This window comes from Callithrix jacchus, chromosome 12 (genome assembly GCF_049354715.1).
Source record: "Callithrix jacchus isolate 240 chromosome 12, calJac240_pri, whole genome shotgun sequence".
In the NCBI taxonomy this organism is placed as follows: domain Eukaryota; kingdom Metazoa; phylum Chordata; class Mammalia; order Primates; family Cebidae; genus Callithrix; species Callithrix jacchus.
In genome coordinates this window covers 36,564,029-36,583,173 of record NC_133513.1, presented here as the reverse complement: position 1 = coordinate 36,583,173, position 19,145 = coordinate 36,564,029, and the positions used below count along the sequence as shown (strand labels likewise).

General features: G+C 41.2%; 1 protein-coding gene and 1 long non-coding RNA gene across 3 annotated transcripts in view; one reads left to right on the top strand and one right to left on the bottom strand.

Annotated features, from left to right (window-relative positions):
• Positions 1-6,894, bottom strand: part of LOC108594082 (uncharacterized) — a 114,613-nt gene extending 107,719 nt beyond the window's left edge. The window contains exons 1-2 of the long non-coding RNA XR_013524361.1: positions 6,706-6,894; positions 6,181-6,396 (exon numbers count right to left, since the gene is read on the bottom strand). This is a non-coding gene — a long non-coding RNA (uncharacterized LOC108594082). The remainder of the gene's footprint in view (positions 1-6,180; positions 6,397-6,705) is intronic.
• Positions 6,895-7,016: 122 nt separating this feature from the next.
• LOC128929259 (uncharacterized) overlaps positions 7,017-19,145 on the top strand; it is a 35,377-nt gene continuing 23,248 nt past the window's right edge. Inside the window, exons 1-3 of one of the 2 annotated variants that reach the window (XR_008475424.2) lie at positions 7,017-7,143; positions 12,015-12,090; positions 14,224-14,588. Coding sequence is in view for 1 of the 2 variants with exons in the window: in XM_078343952.1 (XP_078200078.1) it covers positions 7,114-7,143; positions 12,015-12,090 (106 nt within the window). In the remaining variant the exon portion in view is untranslated. Of the gene's footprint in view, positions 7,144-12,014; positions 12,091-14,223; positions 14,589-19,145 lie in introns of those variants that run through there. The other variant, XM_078343952.1, reaches the window with a different exon arrangement.

The following is a 19,145-nucleotide window of genomic DNA, read 5'->3' as shown; positions in this document are numbered from 1 at the left end:
CACCTAATGACTTCTGATGCCATTCAAACACCCAGAATTGGGTCATACGTCCCTCGTTAGCTATTACAGTGTCTGTAGATTGGATACTTTTCAGTAGGCATTGACATACAAGGGTGCTATTGACCAGGAAGTAGACGAGAATGGACACTGAGTAAGCAATTAGCTGTTTCTGCCACAATGTTATGGTTTTACTGACTTTTATTGCTTGTGGTAGAACCTTACATTGCATGGACTGGTTCTAGATTTCTTCTATTTCATGTACACAGGAAGGATCCTTCCATACTCCCTTGAAGTCAGGCACAACCAGTGCCTGCCTGCAGCTAATGAAGGGTGAGCAGAAGCGATGTGTGCAGCTCCCAGCAGAAGCACCCAGCTGCAGTGCTTGACTGAACCCTGTTTTCCCCGTCACGGCAATCGTGGACGTGAGTGTCAAGACGGAGCAGTCTTAGAGTGATAAATACAAGCGGAGCTCTCCCACAACTCACACTAGACGGAGCACTTGGGGCTTGTTTGTTACCATCAAACCTGGCCTATCCTGACTGGTACAAATTGGTAGTAATTAGTCCAGTGTCTTCAATTAAATGTACGTATATGTTTGTTTAATAAATAAGTGGGAATACATTAAAATGTAGTATATATTTAAAAGTCCATAGTATTTCTTTAAATCTAAAGAGTTGAAAAATAAGTGATCCACCCCTTTTTCACAGTTTGGATCCTGGGACAACAGTGGTTTGGATGCAGAGATAAGTGTAGGAGGAAGCTTTGAGGAGTTAAAGTGGCTCTTTGAAGAGGATGTGGAAGAAGATGAGGACCCTTACTAAGGGAGGTCTCTGTTGATTGGGAGCAGTTATCCACCATGAAGCTGGGCCCTCCTACATCCCAATAAGTCTAATAAACTGATTTTTACTGTTTGTTTTGAAAAAATTTTAGACTTACAAAAATGTCACACCAATAGTCCAAAGGAAGCTCCCTCGACTTCACTCAAAGCACACTCTTCTGCTTTTCCTCCTGCTGATCTGGAAATGTCTCTGTTTTCCTGGCAAGCTCATCTTTATGTATAGTTGGAATGTTAGAGCTCCTCAAGGCAGCCCCCAGGCCCCTGTCTCTGCGCCATCTGCACCCAGGGATTCAGTTACCACACAGCATGGTGGTGACTTACAGATGTATACCTTAAGCCAGACCACTCCTCGCATTTCCACGTTTTTGTCTGCATGTTGTCCTTGGTATATCTAGTAATACCCAATTGTATACTTGACACTGGCTTTTCTCTGGCTCAAATGAACCTCACAGTAAAGTCCCAAACAGAACTGGTTCTTTTCCCCACCTACCCACACCTGGCCTTCCTGTCTCCTGGTGTTTTCTGTTTCACTGAATGTTACTAGTGTGCACCGAGGGGTGTAAGCCATGGATCTCGCAGTCCTGCCAGCACCTCTCCAACTCATCTTTCATATCCTACAACGAATGTCCCTTTTCTGGGGAAGCCCTTCCTAACCTCCCAGATAGACCTAAAACTGCCCATGTCACCTTCACTACACTTATGATACTTATGATTTTATAATTATTTCTACAGTCACTTAAGATTTGTCTCCTCAGTTAGGCCATCAGCTCACTGAGAGAAGGACTGCTCTCTAATTCAGGGTGGGGTCCCTACCTCCTAGTTCACAAGCTCAGCACTCAGTAGGTATCTATTGAATGACTATATGATGGGCACCTTTCAAACATATGACTTTGCTCATGAAAGTTCTGGATTCCCTTCCTCTCCTTGGTGGGTCAGTTAAGAGAGGGAAGATAAGTTCACTTCCCCTTCGCTGTATCACCCTTAAGTATTCACAAGAGATTTCATAAGGTCAGACAAAATCAACTTCTCAAGTTCAAGCCAGAACTTTTTTTCACATTACCAGTATTTCAGATATCGAGCTTCTCATTTGGTAAAAGACAAAGAGAACTCATCCTTCTCCAAGCCAACAGTGGACATAGAGCATGAGCACACTTGGCAAAAGTGCATCCCAGAAGGGGAGCCCAGCACACGCAAAGGCCGTGAGGTCAGAGCTCGCCTGATATTTGCAGGAAGAGCAAGGCCTCCAGAGCCAGGAGTGGAGTGGGTGGGGAGGAGAGGCTTTTACAACACGAGAAGCCCATGGGGCTGTTTGAGAGCACCAGCAGAGGAGGCGCAGGGCTGAATGTATGTTTTAAGAGTCTCACCAAGTGACTGCATAGAGGAGACAAGGCGGGGCAGACTGCAAGGGAAGAATCGGGAGAGAGTGCTACCACCTGTCATCTGCTACTCTCTGGCTCCCCTGAAAAGATCTAGAAGGAGAGAGTTTATGGGGAAATTGGGTGGAGGAAGGAGGTCAGGGAAACAGTGCAGGGAGTAGTTCTCTGGTCAATGCCAAGAGTCATTCCCTCGCCAGGCATGGCAGGGCTTGGTTGTGGCCTGAGTTTTGAGCCATGAGAGAGGAAGGTAGTGGCCCTTGAACTGGGCTGATGGATTTGCTCCATCTTGGGCTGAAAGAGAATAATTGAGGTCAGGTATCAAAACCTTCCTAGGAAACCTCCAAAAAGTAACCACAGCTCAGACATAAGACTGCTTAGTGGCCTAAGAGTCAACCACATGGGCCTGTAAGGGGAGAGGGGACCACAGGCCCCACGCCATTGTCCTTTCCCATCTGTCCCAGGTTCAGATCCTGCCAGATTTTGCACATGATTCTTGGTTCAGCCCCTTAGGTTCTCATGTTGTAGAAATTCCCCCAGGATTCTGAAGACCAGGTGAGTGGCCTCAATAGGAACACAGCCCTGGGGTCCTGGAAGGGCTGAACATGATGCCCATCATGTCCCCTTGCTGGCTGAGTCTGTGAGGTTGTGTGCACCTGAGCAGGTCAGTGTCCTCTCTAAGTGGGGTCAGTTACTCCACCAACCTTGATGAGCTATTGGAAGTGCCCAGTATTACATTACCTGGTATGTAATACACATGCAATAAGAATCTGTTATCCTCCAAGCATTTCTGTTTCTTCATAGGTCTTTTCATGCAAAGGGAGAGGAGGTTATGTCTGGAATTCTTACCAGGTACCCTTTTCCATGGAAACCTAAAATGTATTTTGGAATCATGTAGAGCTAGTCCCTTGTCCTAGTCTTCATTTTAAAATTTCCTAGTTGCTTTTCTATATAGGTTTGTACAGATTTTCTAAAGTATTCTAAAGAATCTGAATGGTCCTGGATTGAGTTTGGTGCTTCTGGCTGGGAAAGAGTGAGGCCCACTGCTGAGAAGTGACTGACATCTATCTGTGGCCCCAAACAAAGGTGGAAGGAAGCCGTGAGCAGGGCCTGGCCCTCTGTGACTCCATCCACCCAGGAGGGCTTGCCCACATCATCCTGACAGGCTGAATATTTGGAAACTGGGAAACTCAGAATTCGGTTTTGGTCTGCTCCACTCTCAGGAAACCCAGATGACATGTGACTGTGTACAAACATGCCCCTTTGGCTACACAGGGCAAGGTGAAGGCCAGTGAGGTTGCTGGGAATAAGCAAATGAGGAGCAGTCTCCACTGTCCTTGGGTGCTCGTCCTGCAGTGGGAAGTCAGCTCCCCAGCAGAGCCTTCCCTGTCTTGCCACCACTGCCTTCCCAATTCCTGACCCTATGCAGGAAGTGCTTATCAGTGAGATTGTTGAAGATCAAACAGTCAACGTGGTTTCTACCACAACTAGCATGATGGATTTAGGGGCCAAGTCGGCTGGCTGTGACCATTTTTGTCCCCTGCATGTAGAAAGCAAAACTCTACTGATTGGTTGCGGGGACAGGGCATTAAACTCTGACAGGTTGCAAATGTCCTGGGGAAAACAACCTCCAATCCCTCTGCTCCTGCCTGGATCCCTGCTCTGGACGCCTGGACTAATTAGCGTCTGGCAGGTGTCTAGAAAGAGCTGCCTGGCCGGCCATGGTGACATCATGGCAGGGCATTGCTCCCCCATTCCGCTGCTGAGAAAGTCTCTGTTTCATTAGGCTGCTAGAAGGATTACTTTTTAATTTTTTTAATCCCCTTTGTAGGTTCTGGCTCCAATTAGTCTTGGAGAACACTTATCACGCTCCTTCCCGCCCCCACTGCCTCAACAACTGTGCTCTAGTTAAAGTTACTGTTCCCAGAGGAGTGAGGCTCACCTTCCCTAGGCGGCAGGCGCAGTCCTGTGCCCCAGCCCCCACGCATCAGCACCAGCAGCAACCCGTGCTACCATGGCTTTGTACTCATATACTAGGGATGGAGATTTCAGTGTGGCTGCTGTGCTCTCAACTTTGTGCTTTTCAGGTGATTCTAAAGGGCTTCTCATCACCTCGCTGGTTCCTGGATTGTAGTTTGTATAGTATCCACAATTTAGATACTGTAAATGGTTAAATTGGTTCAGACATTTGTAGTCTTGGGAATAATCCACTCAATAAATTGTGCAATAAAAACACCTAAAAACCTGTGTTTATGAAACTATGCAAAACAGTGAACCCTACAGTAACCTAGAGACTTTAATTAATAAGAATTCACTGGTATTGGTTCATCCATTTGTACAAATGTTCCACATTCATGCAATATGTTAGTAACGGGGAAACTGAGGTCAGGGGAGAATATGTGGAAACTCTCCATTGTGTCTGCTCCACCTTTTTAAGCCAACAACTGCTCCCAAAAAATATCTGTTAATTTAAAAAATGGTAATATAGGCAGGAGAGAAGTAGATGGCAGCATAGATAAAATAAGATTAGCCCACAGTTGGGGTAATTTTTGAGGATGGGTGATGGATCTATGGGTGAGAGTTCATTATAAATTATGAAACTCATCATTTAATACAGTTTTTTAAAAAACTTAAACTAATTCAATAATGTGTCTTTTCTCATTATAAAATAATTCACATACATTGTAGATATTTGAAAAATATTAAAAAGTACCTATAATAAAGTCACCCAAAAATATCATCAGCATTTTGATGTGGCTATATATACAGATAACCAAACGGGGATCATACTGAGGAAGCAGCTGAGGGCCCTGACCTTCTCTTCAACTTTCTAGTGTACTATGAACATCTTCCCATGTCTTAAAATTAACCCCAAAAACGTGGTTTTCAAATAGCCACATAACATTTCATGGTATGACGATACTATGAAGTCCAGAAATTGAATTCCCACCTGAATGGCCCTTGTCCCATCTGTCTGAGATCGTCAGAGGCGTGAGCCTGCCATGCACACCAGTCCTGCAGCAGGGAAGCCTGACAGCAGGAAGGCCCTTTGGCCTTGGTCCCCAGCTGGGGGTGAATTTCTCACATTCAAGTTGTAAATGCACCTCCATGCTGTGTAACAGGGTAGAAAAGGCACATTTCCCCTTTGGGATGTCCATAATTTTGGGCGGATTTACTGTTTACAGAAAGGAAGGGGCTGGACTTGAGTATCCAGAGCCCTGATGTGAATGCCATTGCTTTCCCTGAACCCAGAACCTGCGTGGGGTCCTGGGGGTACCCAGGAATCAAGATAATTTCTGCACCACTGAGTCACCCTGACCTTCTCTCCTGCCCAAGAAAGTACATCAGAGGGCAAGTGGGTGAGAATGATGTTACAGCAATAAAATTCACTTACAAACTAGCAAACACTTGAACTCAACCTCACTCCCAACTGTGGCTGCAAATCACCCAGAGGATGATCCACTGGCTCCAGGTGGGCCCTGCAAGCCCAAGGATGGGCCTAGTGATGGGTCTTCTCAGATAACCATCCCCCTCATTGGGCAGAGAATCAAGGTTAAAGGTGGATTGCAATGGGATCGAGCAGCCAAGTAGATGGAATGCACCCTGGCCAAACTGTAGATAATACATCTAATGAGACTTCTAGCTCAGATCTGGAAGAAGCAGATTCTCAGTGCACAAGCCAGTTCTTCCTGAAGCTAAGCAGATACAAGTGCCAGCCCACCAATACCTCTGCCAAATGTATTTTCTTCACAAAGATGGAGGGAAAAGTAGGCCTAAAACTTTCAATTTGAGGAATATGTGTTTTCTAAAATCCAGGTTCCCTGCCAATATATCCAGAACTTTATCTTGAACAGTTTAATCAGACAACGTCAAGGAGTAAAATCCATGCTTCAGAGGAAACGGAGCTGTCAAGAATCCCACAGAGCACCTGTGTGTCTGGATCAAGGGGAGTCTTCCAGCTCCACCCACCTGGGAAGGATTCCTCCGTCAGTCAGCCGAATTCCTGAGAATCACAGGGTCCACAGCTTTCAGGTGCATCTGTGGGGAGGTGCTTGCCCTTGTGAATGGGCCCCACGTCAAGAGTCTTGTGGACATCACTGAGGCCATGCAGTTGAGTAGTGGACGGATCAATCTGAGATTCTAGTCCTCAGTCCAGAAGGCTGGCTCCCAAGGATGTGCAGTCAGCTGGGAAAGAGGAAAGGCTTCCATCAAGGGAAACAGCCTTTTGTGGACCACAGGGAGCACAGAGAAGCCAAGGAACATCACTCCCACACTATAGGGAGCCACTCTGTGGACATGCCATGGAGACAGATGCCGATAGAGCATCCCACCTATAGCCGCTCCCCGACAATTTTAGGAAATGGATCTCCTCTTTAACACTGCAGTTGGGGCAGGTCTGTTTGACCCCCAACGTGTTCAGGTCTGCTTGCTCCTCAGGTCTGTGAGAGCAACAACTTGTCTGACTGTGGGACTGAGTGGACTCAAAATCGTTACCCTGTCTGAAAGGAAACCAGTAGAATGCTTCAAAGTGATGGAGACAGAGGCTGAGGGAGAAACAGTGCCAGCGTTGACTACTGAGGCTCCGTGTGAAGCCTCCTCAGGCCTGCCTGGGGTTCACTCATTTGGCTCCGATAAGGCTCGGTGAAAGGAGGCATTCCTGCCCATCAGGGGTCTGTACATGTTAGAGACTCTAGAACATGGAATGTTCCTCTCTCAGCAAGGGATGGCTGAGAATGTGATTCCAGAGGGCACTGTGACCTCACCAGCCACAGGGAGAAGAACCCCAGGTCCTGAGCATGCTCTTTGAGGAGGGGGTTCTGACAGAGTAGGAAGTGGGCCGTGGGGGTCACCGCTGTTCCCACGTCACCACAGTGAAAGCCTGCTAGGAAACACACACCAGAAATGGGATATACTCTAGAAAACACAAAGAAGGTAAGATGGATAGAATAAAGGAATTAAGGTAAACAGGCGTGGGATGAAACCACTTAGAGTCAAGAAAATGGCATTTAGAAAGAACATAAGGACAAAAGACTAAACTTTGAAGGTTATTGATAGCTGAAATATACAAGCAAAATAAGCTAAAGGAATTAGAATAGATAAAAGTAAGAGCTATTAAAGACAATAAACTCAATAGATAATGAAAATGAAAACACTTATTAACCACAATAGCATACCAGTTAAATTATGATAGATTATATGTGATGAAATGTTAATATATCTCTGAACATAGTGTTCCAGAAAAACCAGCAATGAACAATACATACTATGTTATTGACATAGTACATGATAAAAGTAAACATGGTACAATTCCAACCTAAACTATATATACACACACGCATATGTATGTAGACAAATGTCATTATGTATTTACAGAAGTGTGTGGCCATGCAAATGTGCATGCGCAGATAAAATATGAAAGAAAATATAGAAAAGTGCTAACAGTGGTTAAGCCAGATAATTACTAATTTTTAAAAGGATAGGTCTTTTTTTAAACCATTTACAATGATTCTGAATTACTTTTATTGCCTGAAAAAAAGTTTTCAAAACTTTTACAAAAAATAAAAAGACGTCTTAAAATATATCTATGAATAAATAAAGTTTCGTGTTGCTTTAAAGTTATTCCACTAGAGACACTTAATTTTTTACTTGAAGAGATGTTACAGAAGGAAAAATACTTCAAATGATATTCTTTATATAATACGAGGATATAATGTTCATTTATTCGTTAGAAGGTATTTATCCCACATTGGTTCATGCAAGCTGTTACCCAGGCACTGGAGAAGTAACAAACCTGACAGATTTTCGTCCTCCATGATCTCACAGAGAAGTGGGAGCTGAGCACCACATATGCGTGGACACGGAGGGAACAAGGACAGCTGGGCCTACTTGAGGGTGGAGGGTGGAGAATGAGGATTAAAAATTACCCATAGGGTACCCCATGGGGTACCATGCTTATTCCTTATTGTATACAAGGTAATCTGTACACCAAACCCCCATGACACACAATTTACCCATGTAAAAATCCTACACATGTACCCCTGGAGCCAAAAATAAAAGTTGGAAAGAAAAAAATTCTGTCTTCTAAGGATTACACAGTAGTTGGGAGAAATACACAATCAATAAAGAGTATGCCCAATGGTGAGAAGGGCAATGGAGAAAAATAGAGCAAAAGGGATGGTTGGTTCTAGGAATTTGCTATAATTTTAAATAATCAAATGGTGAAGAACAAGTCCCAGAGACGGTGACTTTTGGGCAAAGACCTGGAGGAGGTGATGGTGCCATCCTGTGGACAGCGTGTGAAGGCATCCAGGCAGGTGAGCCAGTGCGCCCCACGAAGTAGGGGGAGGGGAGTAGGAGTGTGACTTTGGCTGTGACTGTGAGCAAGCTGGGAGGTCTGGAGGGCCAGATGCCAGATGCCGAGAAGAATACAGCAAAGGGCACCAGTGGCCAGGTCTGCGCACACGCAAATGCACCTGCTTGCCTCTCCGAGACCCTCTTTCAGCACCATCGAAGTGTGCAGCTCAGGGCTCCAACCCAAACTTCATCTAAGGGGGATGCAAGTCACCGGGGGCTTATCATCATGTATTTCCATAAAATATCATAGTCACTCAAAGTAAATCCAACTTCAAATCACAATTTGAAGGAATGAAATATGCTAAAAGAACTTGAACAAAGATACAGAATGGGAAGACTGAAGCAGCTGTGAGGCTGACTGAGCACACATTGCCAGGAAGCAAGACCTTGTACTCAGAGCCACAAGGTCTGGGATGTTGTGAAGTTCATGCTTTTCAGGCAACATCCAGGACACGGAGTTAAAGGCAGCAGGTCGTCCAACCCAACCATCACCATGGAAGTTTCCTGAAATGGATGTGTGGCAGCCTTACTGCATCCAAGGCAGGACAGACCATTCTTTGACCAGAAGCTTCTGAGAGAGGCAGAGCTGAGTTGCTCCCGGTCTAGTCACAGGTGGCATGGCTGGCTGGGAGGGCCAGGGCAGCTGTGACTCTGGGCTTGGGAATCACCCTGGGGTCATGACCTTAGTCGGTTAGTTTAATGGAGGGTTTTTATCCAAAGATGTAGTGCTGCCTCTGCCCGGTGCATTTCATGGTTACATCTTCCCAGCGGACCTAGTGAAAGGGAGCCCTTCAGCAAACACAGGACCCACTGAACTCCATACTGCCACGACCGGAGGCCTTCTCACTGCCGCTTCACCAGCGAAGGAGAACACGGGGGCCATTTCCCATTCCCAAGAATAACACAGAGCTGGACGGGGGAAGGCTTCCCTCCCAACATCAGCATCCGCCATGCAAGTGGGGATACCTCCTGCCAGCTTGGCTGCTAGATTCAGCAGAGTACAACCAGATGGGCGGTGCCCCCAGTGTAAATTTCCCCTGGCCTGAATGGAACATAGCTCTCTCCAAGAGCCTGGGAAACTGGAGGGACTCAGGACCTAGAGAAATCTGTGGGATCATTTCCATTTTTGGTCTCCATCATCAGGAGATTGCAGGTTTCAGGTTTTAAAATATTCTCGTTAGTCTTTCTCCAGCCATTTTTGATGGAGAGAGCTTGTTAGGTCTAAAAAATGAGAGTTCTTGGAATTACAGATTGAATCATGGATGAAACCTCTTAACAAGGGGCTATCCTCACACATTTTTCCAGGATAAACCTTCAGCTCGGTTATACTGTCCCAGTTTCTAAGAACTATTTTAGGGATGGTCCCTGCTTCTGTGCACAGTTAACTGGCATTACTGTTCTTGTGATCTGGGCCAGTTGAGCGACTGTGTTAACAGTGGAGCCGCTCTCTCTTTTTTGTTTGTTTGTTTGTTTGTTTGTTTGTTTGTTTGTTTGTTTGTTTGTTTGTTTGTTTGAGACAGTCTTGCTCTGCTGCCCAGGCTGGAGTGCAGTGGCGTGATCTCGACTTACTGCAACCTCTACCCGCCGGGTTCAAGCAATTCTCATGCCTTAGCCTCCCGAGTAGATGGCACCACCATGCCCAGCTAATTTTTTGTATTCTTGGTAGAGACGGGGTTTCGCCATGCTGACCAGGCTGGTCTCGAATTCCTGACCTCGTGATCCGCCCACCTCGGCCTCCCAAAGTGCTGGGATTACAGGCATGAGCCACTGCGCCCGGCCCTCTCTCTTTATTGTACAGAAACACACGCTTTATGCCTGTGGGGGAAGAAAGGAGACAATGGCTGAGTGGTGGGGAGAAGCACGGCCTCAGTCCACTGGCCGGGCCCTAAACACCACAACACCACATAGTTCGGAGTTTGTGGTGAAACATGATACTTGACACCGTTCTTGAGGCACCTAAGGCTGGACCCTAGAGATTAGATGCAGCTTTACCAGGCAGTCGTTAGAGCAAGGCAACAAAGCTGTGGTTCATGCTTTCCCCCATGAGACCTGCCAGGCCTGATTTGTCCTTTCCAGGGTGTGGTAGCAGCCGTCACAGTGCCCAGCACTTTGCCATTTACAAAGAACTTCTGCATTGATTATTCCCTTTGAGACTGAGACCAATGTGTGAGATTGTTAAGTGAAGACCACATCAGGATTGCTAAGTGACTTGCCAGAGGTGGTGAGAGGCAAAGTGGCAGGGCCTGAACTTCTGACCCCAAGTAGACTCTCTGGGGAGTCTCCCCTTCCCCAGCACGACCCAGCTGTAGGTGAGCTCACGCTGTAAACATATTCCACCACCACTGTGTATAAACGCCTTCTCTAGGAATCCGAATTGATTGGGCTGAGCCTATGTATCCTCCAAAACAAGGAGTTTCCTTAGCAGACTTCCTCCTACCTGCAGAGGTGAGCTAGTCCCCCCTTCTCTGTGCTGCCTCTGTCTTCTAAGGGCCCAGCCATTGTTTCTTATTATTTTGTACTGTAAGTGATTTATTTGCATGTTGAGCTTTTAGCCTGTGAATTCCTTAGGACAGCAACTACTTCTGGACAGATGGAGAGAGCAGAGTTCTTAAGCATGTGGTCTTTGGAATAAGGCTGCCTAGCCTGGGATCCCAGTCTCACCACTTACTTGCACTTGAAAGAAAACTGCTTCACTCTCTGTGCCTTCCTTCACCCGCCTGTAAAATAGGACTGAGAACCATATTGCCAGCGCTACGATTATTGTGAAGATGAAAGCGGCTAATCATGTAAATCACTGGAACAAACATCCTAAATGTGCGTGAATTGTAAAATTGATCAATTAAATATACTATATTCATGCAACGGAAAAATATTCTCCAGCTATTATAAGGAAAGAAACACCTCTAAACCCATCATCATTTCATTCACTGTGATCATCATCATCATCATCATCATCATCCTGTTTGCATCCTGAGCTTCTACCACAGCTGGCCACACAGCAGGTGCTCCATAAAGGCATGTCAAGTGAATGAACAAATGAATGTACTTATCAAACCGACTTTTCCCTTTGAGACTGAGACCAACGTGTGAGGTCTCAGCCAGGGGAAAACAGAAATGTTACTTACCCTCATCTAGGGCAGTCACAGCTGACTGGACCATATCTAAAATCACTAGGATCACTGCTTCCTCAAAAAAGAATGCACAGAAAATTCAATGAGTTGAATTTAGTGCTCCTAAGTTAATTTACCCAAATGAAAAGTACAGGACTCCAGGCCAAAGAGGCCCACTTATTCATTAATAAATATTATGCAAACTAAGAAACTTTGTTTCTGTCCAGGCAAAGTTGCCTGGCTGGAGCTGCTTGGAGCCCATCAGAAACCCCAAGGACATGGATGTAGGATGTAGGAGCCTGGAAGGGAATCCAATATATCCTTCCTCTTTCTTTTTAGGATGTTTCAGAGCAAACTAAAAGGGTAACCACCACAGAAAACTACCAACACGGATTTTTATACAAGGCTCTGTGGGGTATGTATGTACGTTTGTGCTGTTCTTTATGTCTGGTCCGTTGAGCCATTAAAGGGAAAGGTAACAGTTTCATGGAGCTTGTAAAGAGAAATGGGATGTTTACATTGATAAGCTGTCATTAAAAAAAAATCAAGTCAAGTCTTTCCTGTCCAAAAAAGCAGCTATCAAAAAGGAAGAGATCTTTTATAAAAATCAGAAAATGTCAGAATCTCAGATAACAGTTACAAAGCCCTTTGGTGTGATTAAATTTTTGAAAGATTAAAGATGAATTTATATAAGTACTATAGTAACTAATACATGAGCTCAAACAGAAATGTGTCCGAATTTTTATTGCAGTCTTTTTTGTTATAAGGTGAAAAATCTGAAATAGCAGAAATGCAAATGAATAGGTAAGTTGGCAAATTAAATGTAGCATATTGACACAAGGGGGAAATATCACAGAGAAATTGTAAAACCATATATATACATGTATGTATGTATCAACAAGGATAAATTCCACAAACAATCTAAGTGTTAAAAAAAAGGAAGTCCCAATATGACATAGTGACATTGCAGTGTGATAAAACTTTTACAAATTTCCAGTGACTTCCATATGGATACAAAGTTCCATAAACTTTCAATGATATGACTGACCACAGCAGTAGGGTAGTTTTTAAAAGTTCCAAACTCCTTAAAACTAAACAGAGCAAATATAAAGTGGAAAAAAACGAGTCTGTGGATAACATCTTCAATAGCGCTGGGTAACGGGGAGTCCTTGATGACCTGAGTAAAGGTAGTGAGCAGCAGGACTGTGGGAGGTCAGCAGCTGCAGGTCTAAGTTAGGAAAGGAGGGAAAAGCCAATGTACCCTAAAATTCATAACACTAGAACAAAAGAAAATGCAAATAAGGACGCCAACAAAAACTCACATCCAAGATTTTCAACACCTACTAGGAAGATTGAGAAAATAGGTATCGTGAATCTGCCTCAGAGCCCCTGTCCTTATAAACAGGGTACCTATGAAGACCAAAAAGCCCAAAGGCAATATCTACTAAAACATCAAGATAACAACATGTCTTCATAACCCAAAATTATAAAGCAGGAACAAGTCACTTACAGCTATGTGACCTGCATGAGATGATGACACTTCTCATAACACTGGCAACCAACAAACAAAAAAATTCCAAAAAATACAAGTCAGAGAGCAAGAGAGGTCAATCTGAGAACAGTAGTTGAAACTTTTAAAAAAGAGTACTTATTTTTCAAAAAATACTTTGTTTTTCTGGATAACACCAGACAAAAATAACAAGATATTCAAAATGGAAGAAATATCAGATTGTCATCAGACATTTTAACAGCATTATTTTGTGCCAAATGACAATGGAATTACATATTTAACATGTTCAAAGGAAGAAATGAGGCCAGGGATTTTACATCCAGCCAGATTAATATTTAAAAGCTGAGTGCAATCTCTTATAAAAAAAAAAAAAAGTAAAAACTCAAGACATATTATTCGCATGAGTCATTCATGAGGCGTCTACTGGAACTAAATTGCCATATGGACTGATAATGATGACTGTCAAAGGCTGTTAACATCACAAGAGAAAATCAGACATTATGTGCTTCCCAGCTGAAGTACATACACTACCTATGAAGTATTCTTGTCAAAAAAATTGAAGCGTCCAGATCTAACTACCAATCTACATGAAATACAGAGAATAGAGGAGCATGTCAAATAACACAATGGAGAGAAAAATCAGTAAATTCAGACAGGGGAAATCTCTACACAAAAACAAACCATTTCCTTCAACAAGGAATCATCTGACATTTTCCAATTTTTACAAAATCTCTCTTATTTTTTGACACCCACTCTTTTGGGCAGGAAAGACCTAACTTATTTTTTTTAATTATAGCTTATTAAAGTAAATAGGCTATTTTCCTTTATAAATTCCCTGAGACTGCTACCTTTTCCTTCAATGCCTCAAAATCAAACAGAAGGAAAATAAAACTTTTAAAGTAAACAGATTACAGGTTAAGCTAGAGCACAACTTCATGCAGTCTGGCATACATGTAAGTGGAGTTTCTGAAGGGGAAGAGAACAAGGAGAGAAGATAAGTGTTTAAAGAAATTATGAATGAAATTTTCCAAATTTCAGGAAAACCATAAATTCACAGATCTAAGAAGCTGAATGAACCCCAAGCATAAGAAACATGAAGAAAACTACACTGAGGTACAGCATAAATAAATTTCTTGAAATCAGTGATAAAGAGTGTATTTTTAAGTAGTCAGAGAATGAAAGGTATGTCAAATACAGGTAATCAAAGATAAGGATAACATATTCCTTAATGAAAACTATTCAAACAAGAATGCAATAGAGAATACAATATAGCAAAGAGAATGCATTAGAGCAAATTTTTTTTTAATTTTTTATTGGATTTTAGGTTTTGGGGTACATGAGCAGAGCATGTAAGACAGTTGCGTAGGAACACACATGGCAGTGTGCTTTTCTTTCCTTCTCCCCTTCACCCACATCTGGCATTTCTACCCAGGCTATCCCTCCCCACCTCCCCCTCCCACTGGCCCTCCCCTTTTCCCCCCAATAGACCCCAGCAAATTTTTAAGGTAGTGGTAAGCAGAAAAAAAAACTGGTGAACCAAGAGTTCTACATCTACACATTGGTAGATTTAAATCTATCATCTCATTTGTTTTGTATTTTTCTCATCAATTCTTTCCCCTTATTTGCATACATTTTAAATTTAAATATTTTATATGATTCCATTTTATGTCCATTTTTGCTTATTAGTGATGGTTATGATTTATGAAGCATAATTATGTTTCAAAATTGAGGACAAAATAAGGAATTTCAGTCATATAAATGTTGAAATCATTTAATTCACCAGCAAGTACATAATATACAAAAATGAAAAAGAAAGTATCAGATGAAAATGTGGATCTGTACAAGTGTATGAAGAGCATGGAGACTGGTAAAAACAAAAGTAAAATATGTTTTCTTATTATTTAAATATTGTGAATATTATTTAAATATCTTTATTTAAAGAGTAAATATTAAGTCTTTAAACAAAAGTGACTATAGTGTAAGGTTTATATGACATATGTACATGTTAAATGTATGGCAATGATAGCACAGAGCTAGGAGAGTAGAAATGGAAATATGGTGCTATAGGGCTTTCTAAGTATTCATGAAGTGGTACAGTATTAGTTAAAGACAGACTGCAATAAGTTAAAGACATATACTATAAACTCTAAAGTAACCACTAAAATATTAAAATAACAAAACAAATAACTATCACAAATCATAACTATCACTAACAATCAAAATCTGACATACAATGGAATCATACAAAATATTTGATAAATCTTAAAAAGGCATACAAATAAAATAGAACAACAAACTGATGAAAAAAATACAAAATAAATGAGATGATAGATGTAAGCCTAACAATATCAATGATAACATTAAATGTAAATGGCCTAAATACCCCAATTGGAAGACAGAAATTGTTAGCTAAAATAAAAAAACCAAGACTCAATTTAAGCTACTCTCAAAAAATGCACTTAATAAAGTTGTGGAACTCAAAATTAACATAAAAACTTAGTTGCATTTCTTTATACCAATAACAGTTTACTGAAAAAAGAAATCAAGAAAACAATTTCATTTATGATAGCATCAAAAAGAATAAAATACTTAGGAATAAATTTAACCAAGTTAGTGAAAGACCTGTATACTGAAAAGTATAAAACATTGGGAAAAAATTAAAGACACGAGCAAATGGAAAGATATCTCATGTTTATGGACTGGAATAATGAATATTGTTAAAATACCCATACTACACAAAGTGATATACAGATTCAATGCAGTCTCTACCAAAATTCCAATGGTATTTCTCAAGTAAATTCAAAAAGCAATTATAAAATATATATGGAACCAAAGAGATACCAAATAGCCAAGACAACCTTAAAAAAGAATAACAAAGTTGGAGACATCACACTTCTGGATTTCAAATTATAGTACCAAGCTGTAATAATCAAGAGTGTGATACCGGCAAAAAAAAAAAAAAAAAAAAAGGCACATAGACCAGTGGAACAGAACAGAGAGCTCAGAAATAAAACCAAGCATATATAGTCAAATAATTTTTGACAAACACATCAAGAAGGCACAATGGGGAAAAAGAGAGTCTCTTCATTATTGATGTTGGGAATATTGGATAACAATATACAAAAGAATGAAATCAGACACTTACATCATACACAAAAATTAACTCAAAATAGACTAAAGACTTAAACATAAGACCAGAAACAATAAAACTTCTAGAAGAAAATACAGAGGGGAAACTCCTTGTTCTGTTTGGCAATGATTTTTTTTGAATATCACACAAAAAGTTCTAGCAATGATGCAAAAATAAAAAAATTAAACTGCACCAAACTAAAAGCTTTTGTACAGCAAAAACAAGTTAACGAGATGAAAAGGTAGCCTATGGATTGGGAAAATTCAAGCCATATATCTGATAAGGGGTTAATATCCAAAATATACAGGGAACTCATGCAACTCAATAGCAAACTAAAAAATAAAAACAACCCAATCAATAAATTGGCAATGACCTGAATAGATATTTTTTCAAACAAGACATAAAATGGTCAACAGGTATCTGAAAAAGTGCTTATCATCACTAACCATCAGGGAAATGCAAATCAAAACCATGATGAGATATCACTTTACACCTCTTAAAATGACTATTATTTTTTCAAAAATGAGATAACAAGTAGTGGATATGGAGAAAAGAGATCGCTTGTACACTGTTGGCAGGAAAGTAAATTGGTATGGCCATTATGGAAAATAGTGTAGAAGTTCTTCAAAATATTAAAAATAGGACTACAATGTGCCCCAGCAATCCCTCTGCTGAGTGTATACCCAAAGGAAATGAAATCAGCACCTCATAAAGATACCTGTGTCCCATATTCCTTACAGCATTATTTACACTAGCCAAGATATAAAAACAACCTAAGTGTCCATCAATTGATGAATGAATAAAGAAACTGTGGTATATTTACATAATAAAATACTATTCAACCTTTAAAAAAGATACACTGCCATTTACAACAACATGGATGAACCTAGAAGGCATGTTAAGTGAAGAAAACCAGACACAATAAGAAAAATAGTGCATGACCTCACTTACATGTGAAATCCAAAAAATTTTACTCTTTCTACAGAGTAGAACAGTGGTTTTCAGGGCAGGATGGGGAAAAAATGGGGAGATATAGGTCAAAGGTACACACTTGCAATTATGTAAGATGAGTAAGTCTAAAGAACTAATGTACAGCAAGAAGACTATAGATTATATTATATTATATTATATTATATTATATTATATTATATTATATTATATATTGAAAAATCTCTGGCAAAGTGGATTTTAGGTTCTCTTACCACAAAAAACAGAGATTACTGTGGAAAATGATATATTAATATATTAATTTGTTTAACTGTTATAATCATTTCAGTATGTATATGTATATCAAAACATTACATTGTATATCTTACGTACATGCAATAAATAATAAATTTTCAAAATGCATATAATCAAAAATGCATTTTACATAAAGACACAAACAGATTAAAATTGAAATGAGGGGGAAATAATATACCATGCTAACACTGATAAAAATAAAACTGGAGAGACCATGTCCCTACAAACGACACAAACTCATCATTTCTGATTCCTGCATAATATTCCATGGTGTATATGTGCCACATTTTCCCAATCCAGTCTATCATCGATGGGCATTTGGGTTGATTCCAGGTCTTTGCTATTGTAAACAGTGCTGCAATGAACATTCGTGTGCATGTGTCCTTGTAGTAGAACGATTTAGAGTCCTTTGGATATATACCCAGTAATGGGATTGCTGGGTCAAATGGAATTTCTATTTCTAAGGCCTTGAGGAATCGCCACACTGTCTTCCACAATGGTTGAACTAATTTACACTCCCACCAACAGTGTAAAAGTGTTCCTTTTTCTCCACATCCTCTCCAGCATCTGTTGTCTCCAGATTTTTTAATGATCACCATTCTAACTGGCGTGAGATGGTATCTCAATGTGGTTTTGATTTGCATCTCTCTGATGACCAGTGACGATGAGCATTTTTTCATATGATTGTTGGCCTCATATATGTCTTCTTTCGTAAAGTGTCTGTTCATATCCTTTGCCCACTTTTGAATGGGCTTGTTCGTTTTTTTCCTGTAAATCTGTTTGAGTTCTTTGTAAATTCTGGATATCAGCCCTTTGTCAGATGGTAAACTGCAAAAATTTTTTCCCATTCTGTTGGTTGCCGATTCACTCTAGAGACTGTTTCTTTTGCTGTGCAGAAGCTGTGGAGTTTCATTAGGTCCCATTTGTCTAGTTTGGCCTTTGTTGCCAATGCTTTTGGTGTTTTGTTCATGAAGTCCTTGCCTACTCCTAGGTCCTGGATGGTTTTGCCTAGATTTCCTTCTAGGGTTTTTATGGTGCCAGGTCTTATGTTTAAGTCTTTAATCCATCTGGAGTTAATTTTAGTGTAAGGTGTCAGGAAGCGGTCCAGTTTCTGCTTTCTACACATGGCTAGCCAGTTTTCCCAGCACCATTTGTTGAACAGGGAATCCTTTCCCCATTGTTTGTTTTTGTCAGGTTTATCAAAGATTGTATGGTTGTAGCTATGTTGTGTTGCCTCTGATGCCTCTGTTCTGTTCCATTGATCTATATCTCTGTTTTGGTACCAGTACCATGCTGTTTTGATTACTGTAGCCTTATAGTATAGTTTGAAATCCGGTAGTGTGATGCCCCCCACTGTGTTCTTTTTGCTTAGAATTGACTTGGCTATGCGGGCTCTCTTTTGGTTCCATATGAAGTTCATGGTGGTTTTTTCCAGTTCTCAGCAAACTGACACAAGAACAGAAAATGAAACACTGCATATTCTCACTCATAGGCAGGCGATGAAAAATGAGAACACATGGACACAGAGAGGGGAGTACTAAGCACTGGGGTCTATAGGGGGAAAAGGGGAGGGCCAGTGGGAGGGGGA